Consider the following 18,929-nt stretch of genomic DNA (forward strand, 5'->3'; position numbering starts at 1 on the left):
CGCTGCATCTTGTTTTTCTGAATGTTAATACCCGTCAGACGAGTGGTTCCCTCACTGTGAGTTAGGACGCCATCTCCGTGCACTTTCCAATGTCAGTGAAGGCATATTCTCAGAGGACTGCAGTGAAGGCTTAGGAAAGGCGCTCGAGGCAGGTACCAGCCTCTGGGCCTAGCGGCAGGGGCGGAGCTGGTTGCTAGGAAGTCCGTGTCCGCCAATCACCTGCTCGGCTCTCGTGGGCGGACCCCGATTCCCAGCGTCTGTGGAAACCCAAGAGGCGGCCTTGGAGAGGGCAGGAGGAGGTGAGAGGTGGGCTTCCTGACTGGGGACCGTGGCGGTATCTCGGGGCCCCAATCCAGGTCCCGGTGGCTAGAGGAGGAGGGGGGAGGCGGAGAAAGGGCTCCCTCATTCCAGCTGAAAGGAAGCGGGCGCCCTTATTTGCCCCTGATGGACAGGGACAGGGACCGGAAGGGGTTCCGGATCCGGGAGGCGAAGGGGCGGTATTGATGGAAAGAGTTGGGGGGTTAAGGGTGCGATTGATTTCAGACTGCCATGTGGACCTAGCATGTCGGTCTACGTCTTGATCCTCCTCGCCTGGGCCCACTGGCCGCCCTAGCCTCCCAAAGGTAGCTCCTAATTGCAGCGGGTATGACTCCCCAATTTTTTTGGATTAGTTTTTCAGCTATTTTAATTTTTTTATATATGTAAAGAGTTTATTTATTTATTTGACAGACAGAGATCACAAGTAGTCAGAGAGGCGGGCAGAGAAAGGGTGAAGCGGGCTCCCTGCTGCAGAGAGCCCGATATGGGGCTCGATTCCAGGACCTTGAGATCATGACCTGAGCCGAAGGCAGAAGCTTAACCCGTTCAGCTACCCAGGAGCTCCTCGGCTATTTTAATTTTAACTGCCTCTTACTTAAATGGAAAAATGAGGAATAGCACCTCCTTCTTCCCTCCCTCCCCCTTCCCGGAGTCCAGCCATCCTTCTGTAGAGGCTATTACTCTAGAATCAGTATCTGCAATTTAAATTCTTAGCCTCTGATCTGGAACTATCCAACCAGGCATTAAAGTCCCTTCTTAAATTTAGTTATCCGATTTTAGGGAATGTAGTCTGGGACAAAATTCAAACCAGAAGTTCTTCAGAGCAACATTATTTTTTAAAGATTTTATTTATTTATTTGACTGAGAGAGAGAGAGAGACAGAAAGAAGGGGAATGCAAGAAGGGGGAGTGGGAGAGGGAGAAGCAGGCCTTCTGCTGAGCAGGGAGATTGAGGCAGGGCTCTATCCCAGGATCTGGGATCATGATTTGAGCCCAAGGCAGATGCTTAATGACTGAGCCAACCAGGCACCCCCAGAGCAGCATTTAGAATTGAACAAACCAAAACGAAAAAGAAACTAGTAATAGTCTAAATGCCCAACCACATAATGATAAATAAGATTATATAAGTATGTGGAAAATTGTAAATAAAAGAGTGAGGGTGCAAGAAGTACACTATAAAAATAGGATGAACATATAGATTATAACTGAGTGAAAATTATGAATCCATAACCACTGAAATTTGAAAAAGCCACCCAAAAATGTAAATGGTTGTTGTATTAAGGTGAGGGTTGTTCCCTCCCCATACCCTTTATGCATTAAGAATTATACTCCATCCCACCGAAAAAGATCAGTAAGGCCTCCCTACTTGTACTTGATTATTTATAAATACAAGAGATGGAGTGGGAGTCTTTTTGTTTGTTGCTCATTGTTTATATCTGTGCCGACTTTCTTTCAGCTGAAGCTTGGTACTCTGCCATCCTTCTAAAATTTCTTTGCAGCTTTCTAATGCAAGAACCACTTCGCAACAACAGCAGGGCCTTGGACCTAGAGCTTTCCCAAGGGAGTTGGCTCTAAATGAACATTTCATGCCACATACAGAGTTACTTCTGTTCCTCTAGGGTGATGACTTACCCTGAAGTCAAGAGAGGTGGCATGTTGACAAAAGGCAAGAAAGGGTGATAATGATTACGGGGAAGCTCAGATCAGATCAGTAGTGATGGTCTCTGTTCTGATAGATAGTAGTCTCCCCTTATCTGCAGTTTTCCTTTCCATGGTTACTCTTACCTGCAGTCAACTGGGGCCTAGAAGCAGATGATCCTCTTTCTGATGGCAGAAGGTCAGTGGTAGCCTAATGTCACATCACAGTGTCTAGGTCATTCACCTCACTTCATCTCATCACGGAAGCATTTTGTCATCTCACATCATCACAAGAAGGGTGAGTATAGTACAATATTTTGAGAGAGACCGCATTCACAAAAATTTAATTACAGAATGCTATTTTAATTGTTCTGTTTTATTATTGTTGTTAATCTCTTACTGTGCCTAATTTATGAATTAAACTTTACCATAGGTGTATATGTATAGGAAAAAACGGTATATATAGGGTTTGGTAATATCTGTCATTTCAAGCCTCCATTGGGGGTCTTGAACATTTCCCCTGTGGAAATGGGGGAGGGGACTGTTGTATTCATCTAATTTGTTCATTTAAAATAATTTTATTTCCCCATCCCATTCGTTCATTCTGTTTTCTTAGAAGTGAGGTAAGTGTTTAGATAATCAAAATCCCACATAAGCCCTCAACAGCAGAAATGCAGCTGAAACAATAATTATTTGAATTAAAAATTAAATAATGTTTTTGATGACATTCTCTTTAGTTTTTTACTAGTTTTGCTGTATTTAAACCACGTACTTCTCTTTAACTTTTGTGTTAAAAAAGATGCCTATTGGAATTTATTTTCCTTTACTTTTTTCAATGTAAGGAGGGAAGATGACTGCAGGCTCAGTGTGTGTCCCTCAGATCATACCATTGCGAGTGCCTCCCCCCGGAAGAGCCAACCATGAAATTGATAACAATACACTTTTGGAAATGAAATCTGGTAAGAATCAAATGTACCTGAAAGCATGTAAAATAACTGCCATACTCTTTAGGTTCCTTGGGTTGTTAATTTTTCACTCTGCCTGCTTTCTACAATTAGGACCTTGGGAATTTTGTAAAAGTTCCAAAATTTGAAACAGTGTGGTACTTGGTGGTTTATAGAGTGGTATATTTTTAGATGAAAGCAGTTGGCTTTGACCATTTCATTTGTATTAGTAGATAATTGCAGCAATGCCTTGATTCACATTAGCCAAGGTAAAATGTCCTGGTTCTTACTGGGACTTTCCCAGGATTCTCATTATTTTGCTGGGATAGTAATTTGACCTACTAACACAGGCTTTCCAGTCAGACATGCTGGGGATTAAATCCTGCTGTGGACAACTTCTAATGATACATCACTTGGCCTTTCTGAGTCTCAGTTTTCTCATTGTTAGTGAGCATAATGTCTGCCATTTGGAGCCACTGTGAGGATAAAATGAACTTGACACGTTATGTGAGGTACACAGCGTCTGGCACATAGTAATGCCAAAATAAATCTTAACTATTATTACAGAAAGAAAGCAGTGAATATATTTCCTGGTAATAACTGGAATTTATATATACATATACACACATATATACATATATGTACACACATATATATCTATCTATATACACACATATGTATATAATTAACATGAGAAGAGAAAGCTTTTTAAAAAAGATTTTATTTATTTATTTGGCAGACAGAGATCACAAGTAGGCAGAGAGGCAGGCAGAGAGAGAAGAAGGGAAGCAGGCTCCCTGATGAGCAGAGAGTCCAGTGTGGGGCTCGATCCCAGGACCCTCGAATCATTACCTGAACCGAAGACAGAGGCTTTAACCCACTGAGCCACCCAGGCACCCTGAAAAAGCTTTTTTTTTTTTTCCTTAATCTCTGTGTCCCTAGTGGGGATTAAACTCGACCCTGAGATCAAAAGTCGCATATTCTATTGACTGACCCAGCTGGGTGCCTCAGGAAAGTTGTATAGATAAAACATATGAACAAATACTTGTTTAAAAAGGCTTTGAAATTCCAATTATATATTTTGATAGTTAATGTGTAAAATCTATTTATCTGTATTTCTGGTGACCCCTGTGCTTCCTAGACAAATTCCAAGTAAGAATATAATATACTATATCTCCCTTTATCTTTTTTTTTTTTTTAAAGATTTATTTATTTATTTGATAGACAAATCATAAGGAGGCAGAGAGGCCGGCAGAGAGAGGAGGAAGCAGGCTCCCTGCTGAGCAGAGAGCCCGATGCGGGACTCGATCCCAGGACCCTGGGATCATGACCTGAGCCAAAGGCAGAGGCTTTAACCCACTGAGCCACCCAGGCGTCCCACTATATCTCCCTTTATCTTAAAAGCTAGTATTATTTTAAAAAATTCTCAAACCAGGGGCACCTGGGTAGTTCAGCCAGTTGGGTGTCTGCTTTCGCTCAAGCTGGGATTGAGCCCCGCATCGGGCTCCTTGCTCATCAGGGAACCTGCTTTTCCCTCCCCCTCTGCCTGCAGCTCCCCTTGCTTGTGCTTTCTCTCTCTCTGTCAAATAAATAAATAAAATCTTTAAAAAAAATTCTCTAATCTGGGGCATATGGGTGGCTCAGTGGGTTAAGCCTCTGCCTTCAGCTCGGGTCATGATCTCAGGGTCCTGGGATTGAGCCCTGCATTGGGTTCTCTGCTCAGCAGGGGGCCTGCTTCCCTCTCTCTCTGCCTACCTAGTTGTGATCTCTCTATCAAATAAATAAAAATCTTAAAAACAATTCTCAAATCAGAATACAAATTTTAAAAAATGTGTCCATAACTCTTGGGAGAAGGTGGGTTATTACTGACAAATGATGAAACGAATGATAGAGTATCTAAATTTCCCAATATTTAAAATGTTTACTTAATAACGAGGTTCCAGGCACCTGGGTGGCTCAGTAGATTGAGTGTCTAACTTGGCTTAGGTCATGATCTCTGGTTTCCTGGGATAGAGCCCAGTGTAGGGCCCGTGTTCAGTGAGAAGTCTGCTGCTCCTCTCCCTCTGCCCGTCCCTCCACTCATGTGTGCACCCATTCTTTCTCAAATAAATAAATAAAACCTTCTAAATAAATAAACAGATAAATAAATAGGTTCTACAATTCAATAACAAGAAGAATAGTGACCCAATAGAAAAGTAGGCAAAAGATATGAAAGGACATTTTATAGAAAAGGAAATATAAATGTCTTTTAAACATAGGGAAATATATGCCTGGCCATCCGTTTATCTACTTACAGCGCAGACCTTATCCCCTGCTTTATTTACTCCATGGTATTTAGTCACCACTTGATATCACACATATACCTGTTTGTATGTCCTTCCTAAAATAGAGGCTCCCTGAGAGCTGGGTCTTTGTCACTGGCATATTCCCCAGTGCCTAGAACAATGTCTGGCACAGAATAGGTACTTAATTAATATTTGTTGACTGGATGAATGAATCTTAGTCAAAAATATAAGAAATGTGAGTTAAAACTATCAGGTTTTTTTTGCTGTTGTTGTTTTTTGCTTTTACACCTAGGAGATGGCAAAAATAGGAGAAGAATTAATAAAGCACTATAGGGGTGACTATGGGTGGACAGGCATTTTCATGAGTTGCTGGTAATAGTGTAAATTGTTTCAGTGTCCGTGAAGGGAAGTTTGACCCTATAAGCTAAAATTACAAATGCATGTATCTTTTGACTGAGCAGTACTAGTTCTACATATTTTGCAGGTATTAAAAGAACTTTATGCAAAGATATTCGTTGTAGTGCTTCTGATGGCAAAAGGAAAAAAGAAAGATAAAGAAAAAGAGTCTAAATATTCATCTGTAGGGGATTGGTTACGTATTGGTTCCTTTATCTAAGGACAGAACCCAATACAGGCATAACAAAGAGTGAGGACACCCTATATAGCAGTATAGTACAGTAGCCATGGTAATACTGTTCAATGAAAAAAGATGTGGTGGAACAGGATATGTTATGTCACCATTTGTATTAAAAGAGAGGGGAAAATAAGAATATAACATGTGTGTATGGATATAAAATATTTTTGGAAGGATACTCAAGACACCACTGATTGCCTTTGGCCATCTGATTGATGTCAGGGGTGGGAGAGGGTTTTAATTATAAATTTTTTTTTGACTTTTTAAAAAAAATTGAGATATAATTAATGTATAACTTTATGTTAGTTTCATATGTACAGTGTAATGATTTGTTACTTATATGTATTGCAAAGTCATTCCCACAATTAATGTAGTTGCTGTCTATCACCAATAGTTAGGTTTTTTTCTTTTGAATGAGAACTTTTAAGATCTCCTCTCTTAGCAAACTTTCCTGACCTTTTGAACCTTGAATTGTATGAGTTTATTACCTTTTAAATTTTTCCAGGAAGTATGGGAATTATTTACAAGGTTAAAATAAAATATAATAAAAAGATTTCTTTTTAAAAAACATTTTTTTAAGATTTTATTTATTTGACAGAAGTCACAAGTAGGCAGAGAGGCAGGCAGAGAGGCAGGCAGAGAGGGGGGAAGCAGGCTCCCTGCTGAGTAGAGAGCCTGATGTGGGGCTCAATCCCAGGACCTTGAGACCGTGACCTGAGCTGACGGCAGAGGCTTAACCCACTGAGCCACCCAGGTGCCCCTAGCTTTTGCTTTCTAAAGGGGTATTGTAGTCTTAAAACTGAGCCCTGCTCTTTTTGCATCAGTGCCTTATTGGAGTGGCACAATAGCACAGTGGTTCAAGAGCATGGGCTCTGGGGACGCCTGGGTGGCTCAGTTGGTTAAGCAGCTGCCTTCGGCTCAGGTCATGATCCCAGCGTCTTGGGATCGAGTCCCACATCGGGCTCCTTGCTCGGCAGGGAGCCTGCTTCTCCCTCTGACTCTGCCTGCCATTCTGTCTGCCTGTGCTTGCTCTCCCTCTCTCTCTCTGTCAAATAAATAAATAAAATCTTTAAAAAAAAAAAAAAAAAAAAAAAGAGCATGGGCTCTGTATCCTTTCTGTATCCATAGCCAAAGTGAAACCACAACTGTACTGTTAACCAAGCAACATCCTTAACCTCTCTGGGACTCAGTTTCCTCATCTACACCGTGGGTATAAAATGGGACCTGTCAAATAGGGTTGTACACATGCGGGGAGCTAATTCATATAAGACACAGTGCCTGCCATGGACTAAGAACTCACTTATTGCTACTTACTGTTATTCATTCCTATGATATATTAAAAAAATCTCATTAATTAACTGACCCACAAACATTATTCATCAGAGACTGTGCTACTTTAGTGTTAATTACAGTTACCTGCTTTGGGTTTTTCAGACACTCCTGATGTTATCATATATTATACCCTGGATGGCAGCAAACCTGAATTTCTAAAGAGAATTGGTTATGGTGAAAATAATACATATAAGTACACGAAGCCTATCACTCTGCCTGATGGAAAAATACAAGTTAAAGCTGTTGCAGTCTCTAAGTAAGTTAAGAGCATGGTGATGAAAATAATTGGTAATACAATGACATTACATTTTGATTTTATTTATTTCTTCCTGTGAGAACAAGTACAGTATTAGAAGGGCATTCAAGGCAAAGTTATTTTAATTTCAACATATATCTATAACTTCAGGGTTTTGTTTGTCTTTTACCAAGTTATATGGTAAAGTGCACAAATCACGAGAGTACAGCTTGATGAGGTCCTATGTATATACTGTTTTTCTTTTGAATTCCACATTGGAGCTTTGCGCAGTGGCAGTATGGTAGCCAATGAAGTTTATCCGAGGTGCGATTATTGCTAATTGAATTCCACATTGGGATTTTGGGAAGGAAGAGCCTTTTCAGGGCTTGGGACCTTTGAAGTGATTCATCTGGCTGTGAAGAAAATATTGTTTTTAGTAGATGGTCCTTTTATTCCATAGGACATGACCTTCAATCACTACCATCATTCTGTTATGTTTTGTTTTCACTTAATCGACCTTTATGGCTACTGTCATTTTAATTTGTTGGACTTAGCTCCTTTATTTGTTTCTTTGTCCTTTCTTTTTAAATATATTTTTGAAGATTTTATTTATTTATTTGACAGAGACATAGCCTCAGAGACTCTTTCTTAAAAAATTATTATTATTATTTTTAATTATTTTCAGTTAGCCAGCAGAGAGGTTTTTTTTTAATTAAAAAATTTTTTTTTCTTTTTAGAGTTTTGAAATATAGAGACACCACTCAATTTGAAAACTGGGTGTTGTGGAGAAAAATACTCAAGTACTTTGCACGTCTGTGCGTCTGAGATAGAGGAATTATTCCACACAGCAAGACAGGTTTAGCCACATTTTTTGAACACTTTTAAGCCCCAAACCAAAACCTGACTTGGAGCAGGCACTTGGAGGGGCAGGGCGGTGGGGGAGGGGGGGAGGTGGGCGGGGCGCAGTGTCTCTCCAGGCTCCCCCTGGTGGCTGAGATGCTGCATAGCTTTTGAGGAGAATTAGAAATTCTTTTTTTTTAATTAACATATGATGTATTATTAGCCCCAGGGGTACATGTCTGTGAATCGCCAGGTTTACACACTTCACAGCACTCACCATAGCACATACCTGCCCCAATGTCCAAAGCCCCACTTCCCTCTCCCTACCCCCTACCACCGGCAACCCTCAGTTTGTTTTGTGAGATTAAGATGCAGATGATAGGGGGGCCTGGGTGGCTCAGTGGGTTAAGCCGCTGCCTTCGGCTCAGGTCATGATCTCGGGGTCCTGGGATCGAGTCAGCAGGGAGTCTGCTTCTCTCTCTCTCTCTCTCAAAAAAAAAAAAAAAAAAGATGCAGATGACAGCTTTGGCATCTGAAAGTTTTAAAAAAAAGGAATAAAAATAAAACAAACAAAAGTGCTAATACACATTATCATTCTTTATTAAAGACTAGAAAAAATCAGCTTTCACTTGTCGAACCACTTCTGTCGAAACAATCATCTCAGTTATGAAAAATAAACAAAATACTTTGTGCCTAATGCTGTAAGGCAGGCCTTTTTATAATTTACAGGTAGTAATAAAATGAAGTAATAATTACTAACTATGTAATTCGTAGGAGTTAACAGAGCTTTTAAAAACATCTAAAATAAGGTCACTCTTTATGCTTCTCACCATCTTGCTCTGTACCCACTTAGTGTCTGTTCCGAAAGCACACTTAGTAGTTCAGGTATGCTCAGGTCAGGGAAAGTATTTATGTAAAACATTTTTTCTGTCTTCAAGACAGAAAGATTTGTGCTTGAATGCATTTAAATGAATTTAAATTTCAATTTAAGTGAATTTAAATGCAGTAAGTTTTCTTTATGGAAATTATACTGCTTCGTTCAAGCCCTTTTCTAGGTACCTACAGTAATTAATTTCTTTCTTTTTTTTTTTTTTAGATTTTATTTATTTATTTGACAGAGAGAGAGAGATCACAAGTAGGCAGAGGCAGGCAGAGATGAGGAGGGGGAAGAAGGCTCCCCGCCGAGCAGAAAGCCCAATGCGGGGCTCGATCCCAAGGAGCCCGGGATCATGACCCGAGCCGAAGGCAGAGGCTTTAACCCACTGAGCCACCCAGGCGCCCCAGTAATTAATTTCTTAATGAGGAGAAAAGGCTTTGAAATGGGAGTGTTAACAATTAAAGGCCACTAGTATTTTAAGAGGAAAAATATGGTCATGAAATTTTGAATGATTTGGGGAAATATTTATGATTCAAGTGAAAACAAGTTAGGATATATGAGTGCACTATAGTATTTTGACATTGTTTAATAATTTGTCAGCACGGGCACCTGGGTGGCTCAGTCCGTTAAGCATCTGCCTTAGGCTCAGGTCATGATCCCATGGTCCTGGGATCTAGCTCTGTTGGGCTCCTTGCTGGGCAGGGAGCCTGCTTCTCCCTCTCCCTCTGCCTGCCGCTCCCCCTGCTTGTGCTTTCGCACTGTCTCCCACTTTGTTAAATAAATTTTTTTTTAAAGATTCTTCAAAATGTGTCAGGAGAGAACTGAAGTGCTCATTGCGCGGAGCCAGCTGTCTTCTTCCCTGAGCCAGATGGCCAGGGACATTGTGGATGTCTTTGTTTCAAAGGGGTCAGATTGAGGGGCAGCCCCTCAGTCTCTTTCTGCCCCAGCTCAGTTTGGAAAAGGTACGGACATGTAATTCATTTCTATTGTAAGCTTTCCTTTAAAAAAAATTTTTTTAAAATTTAAATTTAATTAATTAACATATAATGTATTATTAGTTTCAGAGGTAGAGTTCAGTGATTCATCAGTCCTGTATAATACCCAGTGCTCATTTCATCACATGCCCTCCATAATGCCCATCACACAGTTACCCTGTCCCCCTCCCCCTCCCCTCCAGCAACACTCTGTTTCCTATGATTAAGAATCTCTTATGGTTTATCTCTTTATCTGATTTTTGTTTGGTTCTCATGATTAAATGATTTGGAAACAAAACAACAAACAAGCCCAGCTTTAGCATTTCATTGCCTCTGGTGATTCAGTCATGGTTTGTGTTGTTTGGGTTGATAATTTTTGTAGTTTCCAAAATTTAACAGTGAGCTCTGCTTTTGTAATAAAAGAGTCTCTGAAATTATCATGTAACCAGTGCTTCTCAACCTTGGCTGCTGAATCAGTTGGCTATTGCTGTATAACCAATCACCCTGACATTTAGTGTCTTTTTTTCCCCCCTGACGTTTAGTGTCTTAAAAGTTTGAACAATCATTCATTTGCTCATTATTCTGTGGGTCAGCATTTTGGTATACATTCAGCTGGGCACTTGTTCTCTTAGTCTTTCCTGAGGTCCCTGACCTGGCTACATTTTTTTTTGGTCGCCTTGAGCTGGAGAGTCTAAGAAAGCTTGAGTCACTTTTCTGGTGGTTGGTGCTGGTGGTTGGCTGAGCCTTGGGTCTCAGCTGGGTCACTTGAGCTTTTTCATTCATTTCCAAAAGCTGTAAGAGAAAGGGCAAGCCTGGATATGCAGGTGTTTTTTCTAGTCTCTGTTCATGTCATAATTGTTAATGTTTCACTGGCCAAAGCAAGTCACTTGGCAACCCCCAAGGTCAATATATGAGGGGATTCTGCAAGGGCACAAGGGCATCAGGGGGTGCAGATAAAAGACATAATGCCTCAGGGACTGTGATTGTAACATTCTACCACACGTCCCTATAGAATTACCCAGGGAGCTTTGCAGAATCTCCATGCCCAGGTCATGTACACTCCAGACCAACTAAATAACAATGTCTTGGGATGGGACCCAGGCATCAGTATTTTTTTTAAAGATTTTATTTATTTGTTTAACACACAGAGAGAAAGATCACAAGTAGGCAGAGCAGCAGGCAGAGAGAGAGGGAGAAACAGGCTCCCCGCTGAGCAGAGAGCGCAATGCGGGGCTTGATCCCAGGACCCTAAGATCATGACCTGAGCCACCCATATTTCCTGATAATTCCAATATGCAACCAAGGGTGGCAACTGACACATTAATGGGGAAAAAAAGATGTTTCCATTTAAAGAGATTTGGCCAATACCACTTTTTGGGAAATATATTTTTATTAAAATATGATATCCTAGAATGAAAAAAAAGGAATAAGGACACTCATATGTGCACTTTCATGGGTCCAAATATATGTACATGAATTTTCACATCAGAGTAAAGAACACAGATGAATGGGAGGGGTGGGAAACTTGGGAACATTTCAGCAAGTGGGAGTGGGTGTTGGGGTTGTTTTGTTTTATCTTGTTTTGTTTAAGTAGGCTCCACACCCAGCATGGAGCCCAGTGCGGGGCTTGAACTCACAATCCTGAGGTCAAGACTTGAGCTGAGATTAAGAATCAGACGCTTAACCAAATGAGACACTCAGGCACTCTGGGTGTTGGGTTTTGATGGTCCATATTGCTGGTCCAGTCAGCGTCTGTAAACTTTCTGACATCTGTCTTGTTTCTTTAAAAGCCACCTTTCTGGGGCACCTGGGTGGCTCAGTCGTTGGGCATCTGCCTTTGGCTTGGGTCATGATCTCAGAATCCTGGAATCGAGCCCCACATCCGGCCCCCCGCTCAGCGGGAAGCCTGCTTTCTCTCTCCTAGTCCCCCTGATTGTGTTCCCTCTCACACTGTGTCTCTCTCTGTCAAATACATAAAAAAATAAATAAAATCTTTTTAAAAAAAAAGCCACTTTCTGATCAGGAACTTCCTCTCTTTGATATCATCATTTTATAGTGATTTGGCAATGAACTTGTGTGGTTCTTCCTTCTTTGTCAATTACTTTATATGGTGGTCAAGATAAATTGATCTGGGCTGAGGTAAAAGCTGTCTCAAAAAAAAAAAGAAAAGAAAAGAAAACTGTCTCAAACCGAAGGTAGATATTTGGGGGGAGTCAGATTTCCCTGAGAACAATCATTTTCTCTCATGGGGAACTTTCCAGTTTTACAACAATGGTTAATAAAGTAAACTGGTTGGCAGGTTAGCAGGGCATCTCATGGGCATCCATCTGCAGCCATATATAACGTATGGAGGAAAGATGCAGATGCCATCTCCATAAGCAGCGACAAAGGCAAGAAGAGCACTGCTTTGAGATGGGTAATTTGGAATGTAGAGCAGAGGATGGAGTTTGCTGGCCTTCAGATCTGGACTTTAATCCCAGTTCTCTTGCTCCTCTTTGAATAAGAGGAACTTACTAACTGGAATAAGTTTTGATTCTCAGTTGTCTCATTTGTTAAATGAGGTTAATAAAACTGAGTTGGTAGCCATTGTGAAAATCAGAGGTAATACACTTCAGATACACTTGGCATTGCAAATGTAATAGCTGTTATTATTGTTGTTTGTTGTTATTCACATTCCTAACAAAGGGGCTAACAGGTTGCTGTTGTGTGACTCAACTCAAAGGGCATGCCTTGTATTTGAAAAACCAATGCCTGCCTGAGTGAGTAGATTCTACTCAATCCCTTCATGTTCCTAAACCAAAGGCTCTCAGTTGGGCATAATTTTGCTCCAAAGGGGACATTTGGTCATGCCTGGAAACATATTTTTTGGCTATCACATCTGGAAGTGGCAGAGTGCTAGTAGCATCTGTTTGGTGGAGGTCAAGGATGTTGCTAAACATCTTATGCCCTGGACAGCTCCCACAGCAAAGTATTATCTAGCCTAAAATTCTGGTAATTCTCAGTAGATTGAGAAGCCTGGATAAGTTGCAGAATTCTTACAGATACAGCTTCTTAACTCTTAGAATCATCCAAGTAATTCTGCTATTTTATTAAGAGGATAGTAATCTTATGGGGATAGAGCTACACATATTTTTTTTATGTCAAATGCACCTTATTATTGCTATTCCTAAAGATACATATTTAAGACCTCTGATATCGATCCTAGCAAAATTTCTGTGTATTTAAATGAGATTTGGGCAGAATATGATTTCTAGCTCCAACCCCAAACTTAAACCTTTTTTGATATCGCAGTCAGGAAATCCTTCTACTTAGCTGGCAGTTGAAGCTAGTGTCTGGGCTCCTCATGGAGGGAACAAGTCCATGGGTGAGAGCCCTTGCTTTGTCCCCGTGGAAGGGACCAGCTATGGTTGGGGAGATGACCTGTACCTTCCAGGAGTAGAGCAAGTGGATGGGAGTCAGGCTTCTGTTCAGTGTGATGGTGGGACTAGAAGCGCACATTTCAGGGAGCCCCATCATTATCCAGGATTTGAAGGATCCCTGGATGGAGATATTTGTGGTGTCCAGGAAGTGTGCTAGCAAGGAAGACAGCTGTAGCTTGGATGGCAGACCTGGGACCAAAGAAGAACATTTAGATGGATGTTGAGGTGAATGAGTTAAATAAGCATATCATCTAAAAGATCCTTTGTATCTGCAGACAGATATCTGTAACTGTAAAACTGAACAAAACAAAAGAAGGCAAAACACGTGTGCTTCCCCAAAGGTTAGCCACCTGTAAATCACTCCAGTGAACATGCAGTTTTTAAATATTGTTACACACTGATAGATAGTGCCATTGAGATGAATTGTGTATTTCTGATCATTTTTTTTTCTTCTAGAAATGTAGTTTGAAACTTCTTTATTGCTTAATGTTAAATATTTCTCTGTTTTGTAATTGATGTTTACGCATTTATAAATATTTACTTGATCAAAGAATCTAAAGCATTTTGGGGTACTTTTTTACTTAAAGCTTCAAAAAAAATTTTTTTAAAGATTTTATTTATTTATTTGAGAGAGAGACAGTGAGAGAGAGCATGAGCGAGGAGAAGGTCAGAGAGCGAAGCAGACTCCCCATGGAGCTGGGAGCCTGATGAGGGACTCGATCTTGGGACTCCGGGATCATGACCTGAGCCGAAGGCAGTCGTCCAACCAACTGAGCCACCCAGGTGTCCCAAAGCTTCAAAATTTTTAAGAAACATTAAAAAACTGGCAAATAAGAGATCTGAGAAATTGCAAACGAAAGGCTAATGGAACATGAAATGTATCAGAGACCAATATGAAAATCAGCAAGAGTAAAGCAGACAGAGAACACAAAAGAAAGAAGAGAATGGAAATGGAAAAAGAGTTAAGTGCCTGGGCACTTAAAATGCACACAATCACCTGTGTTCCAGCTATGAGCTTTCGACACGAATTAGTGGGCATGAGAGTTAAAAATGTTAAATTTGATTCATGGTCATGATGATCATTGGAGGCTGTTGGCTGGCCCCCAGTATCTGTGTTTCCCTTCTTCTAGAATGACAGAACCCATGATTTTTAGCTGGACACGTGTTTGCCTGGAAGAAAGATATTTCCCAATCCTCCTTGCAACTGGCCAGAGCCAGGTGTGGCCAGTGAGATGTATGTGAAATGGTGTGTGCAACTTCTAGATTGTGCCCTTAAAGGGAAGAGGTGGGCCCTGCTTCCTGCTAGCTGGAATGTGGATGTGGTCAGCCATGTTGGCTCATGAAGACAAGTTCAAGGTCTTAGAGATGGAGTAATGAGAAAGAAACTTGACACCATGCACCCATCACCATGGCACTATGTACCAGCTCTGATCTGATTACACCCTGTTAATTCTCTCTAGTTTAAGCCACTATTATTTTGATTTTGTGTTACAACAGACAAGCCTATGTCCCAATATTCTAGGGACACAGCAGAAGCAAATGCCTACAGAGAACATAATCAAGAGTACAGGTGACCAAAAAAGGCTGACAATATCAAATGTTGATGAGTATATGGGGAAACTGGAACCTTCAAATAATACTGGTGGGAATGTAAAATGGAACAACCACAGTTTAGCCATTTCTAAAAAGTTAGAGATACACTTGACCCAGCAATTCCACTCCTGCATATCTATTCAAGAGAAATGAAAATATGTATACATGAAGACTGTCATAGGCTGGCCTTGGCCCATCAGTAACCAGTGTTGTGGCTGGACTGGCCCTTGTGGTTCTTATCATGGTTGTAAGACATCCTCAGCAGGAACCATCAGAAAACTCTTAGAGACAAGGTTTATTACTTACAAGTCCTGGAAATTATGTAGCATACCTGGGACCACACAGCAAGGTCACCAGTAGAGAGAATGTATGGGCCTGGGATGCTGCTTCTATTGGGGTTGAGGGTGGGGGCCTAGGGTCTCTTGGTCTCACTCTTTATTGGTTAATTTAAAACATAAGAGCAGGAATTTGAAGCTTGGGAATACAAAAGCAAACAAACAAGGGGCCCAAATGGTAATTTATGGAAACCAACCAAGAAGTCTGGTGGGCTTGAGTGGGGCTTATGCGGGGCTTGAGCCCAGGACCTGAGATCATGAACTGAGCCAAAGGCAGAGGTTTTAACCCACTGAGCCACCCAGGCACCCAGTGGCCTGGTTCTTTATCAAGTGGTGTGGCTGGCAGGGTGGTTATTCAAGAGGGCTATCTTTTCTTGGAAACTTCATGTAACACTTTTTCTATTTTCAGGGACTGCAGACAGAGTGGCATTGTAACAAAGGTGTTTCAGGTGGGCTGCGAACCAGCGAATACAGTTTCTTCAGAAAACCATTTTGGAAATGTCCTCAAAGATTCTTCCAAGCAAGCAAGTAGATGTAACACTTTCAGATGGTCACCACATTCTTAGTTCCTTCTTTGTCAGTGATTCCATCTTCTCTTTCATTTTGTTGCCTGTGCTCATGGGTTCTTATAATTGTGGTCAGTAGTCACCACTATGAAGTGATTTTCCTCTTGTCAGTCAGTCCATCCTGCACGTGTTCTGTCCTGCTCATTAAATTCCTCCCCAGCATTATGGCCCATGCTCCATTGTCTTCAGTGAGCCCCGCTTACCTATTGAAGAAAGTGATTGGTTTCTGTCTTCAGTCATCCTTTCTCATTGTGTGACTCCCCTGTATATTCCTCCAGCTAAACTACATTGTGTGTGCTGTGTTCTGTCACTGCTCCCCTAGCGTCTGGACCTTCTCTTTTATAGTGCTTTGAATATGTGATTACTTTGCTCATCGTTTACCTTCCCCATGAAGAGTAAGTTCCAAGGTGGCAGAGAACACATCTGCCATGCTCATTGCCTTGGACAGAGGAGGGCTGGAGAGGGCAGTGAATGTATATTTGTTGAACAGATACATCAGACTAGTAGAAACCCTGTGTGACCATAGCTGTTGATTATGCTGAAATCTTCAACCCTGAAAAGTTCAAAACCTTTTCTCCGGAGGAGAAACCAGACTTACCTACAAGGGTGTTTCAAACTTCAGTCCCTGGGCTTTGGGCACCAGTGAGGTAGATGCAAGGGCCAGAGGGTGGGCTAGCTCATGGTAAAGCAATCAACCAAAAAGTCTCAGTCATGGAGGTCTTGATGGGGATGACCAGAAGTTTGGGAGGGGATCCCTTCAGTTCCAGAATGGACCAGAGCCCAGAGGGGTGGCTATAGGACCAGAGCAGTGGGTGCAGGCCTAATGTGGGGCTCAAGTATGATGGGGGCAGGGATCTACCATGGGCAGGATTATCCAGTAGAAGCAGAGCTTATTTGCCTCAGTAGATGCTCAGGCTTGAATCAGGCATAAGGGACTGAGTCCAGGGGGAAGAAAGTCCATGGAGAAGAATGTAAGTACTGTGCATGGGCAGGTAGTGTAGTTAAGTTCCATTTTGGCCTGACCCCCACTCTTTATTTGCCTCCTGGATCTGGTAGTCCCTTTGTTATTCCCCAGATTCCAATGATTGTAACATCCTGCCTTCATGTCCTGCTGCTGGCCTTGGCTGCTTAAATGGTGGAGCCTAATAGCCAGACATGCTGCCAGCCAACCGGCCCAGATACAAAGCCATGGGTTTCCAGAGTAAGATGAAACAAAGGTCATTTTGCAAAAACTACTGTAAACACTTTTGAGTAAGAAGGGCATGCTATGATATTGTCTCTACCTGGGAACTTTTCATTTTCACATTGCAAATGGGTGTAATCAAGTGATTGACATGCAACATATGTACATGACATCCAACATGTAATCAAGTGATTGACATAGGATTGTCATCCCTAGGAATTGAAAAATGGATTTGTTGAATCAAAACTGTGGAAGAAATACAAGAATGCTGAAAATAAACAGGATTGGAATCTTAACCTTAGAAAGTCTGCAGGTATGACATGGAAGGACGAAGATAAGGGTTAATATTCTAAACCACCATACGGGTTCATTGCTCATGTTCTTGACTGTAGAAGGGTTGGAATAAGAAGTACTGGAATAGAAAAGTAAGATAATCTTAGTGCTGTCCTTGCTAACAGCTTAAGACCAAGAGGGATCTCACAGAGTCCAACAAAGTGAGATTTGTTGACTTGTTGCAATGAGGGAGACCACACGGCAGAAGAAGTATGGGGCATCACACCAAACAAAGAAAAAGACAAGGTTATAGGCCTTGGGGGACAGATGGAGTCTGGATAAAATTGAAGTGAGAGCCAAGTTTTGACAGGCTCAAAGCATGTGAACTGGCACCATCAGATATGGATTGCAAAGGGAACCAGGGCTTTGTTCACTTTGGAAACTACAAAAATAAATGTAGAATGTTGTGTTCAGAGACAATTCTCTGATGCTCTGCACCAAGGTTGGAAATCTAGGCTGCTGCTCTGTGTCAGAGTGACTTATGTCCTCCAGGCAAGAGTTGGATGGTTCATTCTTTCTGATAAGATTTTAACCAGCAAGATTTCTGATAATCTCTGGTTTTAGAGAACAAGGTTTCTTAGCAAGTAAGAAACAACAAGCACTCAAAGAAGGGGGAGAGGGGCTGTTATGACATTTTACAGCTCCAGTGTGTCCTTGGGAGAAAGAAGGTTTCCTGCTCACCCTGCCATTGGATTTATCTATTTTCTCAGCCTGATGTGGCGTGTTGTAGAATGTAGCAGGGCAGATTTTTGTTTTCTCAGTCTGGGCTAATTTTTTTCTTTCCTGGTGCTAGTTCACGGAGTGGCGGCTTCTTTATATAATTCCTCCATCTAATTAAAGATGTGATGACGGTGGTCCCTCAAAAGGTTTCCACCTATGAAGACATATTTGTATGCTTACATATATAATTACAGATATTCACAGAATTTGTTTTTTAAATAATTGTAGATCTTGAAGTAGGTGAAAGAACTGACTCTAAAACATGGAAGGATCTTCGTTTCTCAGAGAGTCCACTGGAAATCCCACCTCACCATGAAGATTCAGGTTCTAGACCACCCACTCGCCAGTCTCAGGTAACTTCTAAAGAAAATCTTCATGGTACTAAATACCTCCTATATTTTTAATCTTCCCATGAAATCCTTTTAAGGCAATGTTCCCTAGCCTTTTCACCATGTGCCAGGCACTGTTTCAGTGTTGGGAATATTGTGTTGGACAAGAAAGTCCCTGTACTCTGGAGCTTACATTTTATGCAGGGTGGGGGCATGAAGATAATAAACATGGAAGTCATCAACCAAAAATTTTAAAATATTAGGAATGACTGAGTAGCTTAGCTGCTGAAGTATCTGCCTTTGGCTCAGGTCATCCTAGGGTCCTGGGATTGAGTGCCACATCAGGCTCCCTGCTCAGCAGGAAACCTGCTCCTC

The 18,929-nt window shown here is 41.4% G+C and overlaps 1 protein-coding gene across 12 annotated transcripts in view; it reads left to right on the forward strand.

The window, feature by feature from the left end:
- Positions 1-184: 184 nt before the first annotated feature.
- Positions 185-18,929, forward strand: part of DZANK1 (double zinc ribbon and ankyrin repeat domains 1) — a 64,562-nt gene continuing 45,817 nt past the window's right edge. For 2 of the 12 annotated variants that reach the window (XM_082743174.1, XM_082743177.1), the window contains exons 1-7: positions 201-299; positions 2,109-2,253; positions 2,798-2,914; positions 7,253-7,406; positions 15,833-15,947; positions 17,389-17,485; positions 18,454-18,578. In XM_082743174.1, coding sequence (XP_082599300.1) covers positions 2,806-2,914; positions 7,253-7,406; positions 15,833-15,947; positions 17,389-17,485; positions 18,454-18,578 — 600 coding nt within the window. In that variant the 5' untranslated portion in view covers positions 201-299; positions 2,109-2,253; positions 2,798-2,805. The other 10 variants (XM_082743173.1, XM_082743176.1, XM_082743171.1 and 7 more) reach the window with 9 other exon arrangements.

This window comes from Mustela nivalis (assembly GCF_964662115.1).
Source record: "Mustela nivalis genome assembly, chromosome: 8".
In the NCBI taxonomy this organism is placed as follows: Eukaryota; Metazoa; Chordata; class Mammalia; order Carnivora; family Mustelidae; genus Mustela; species Mustela nivalis.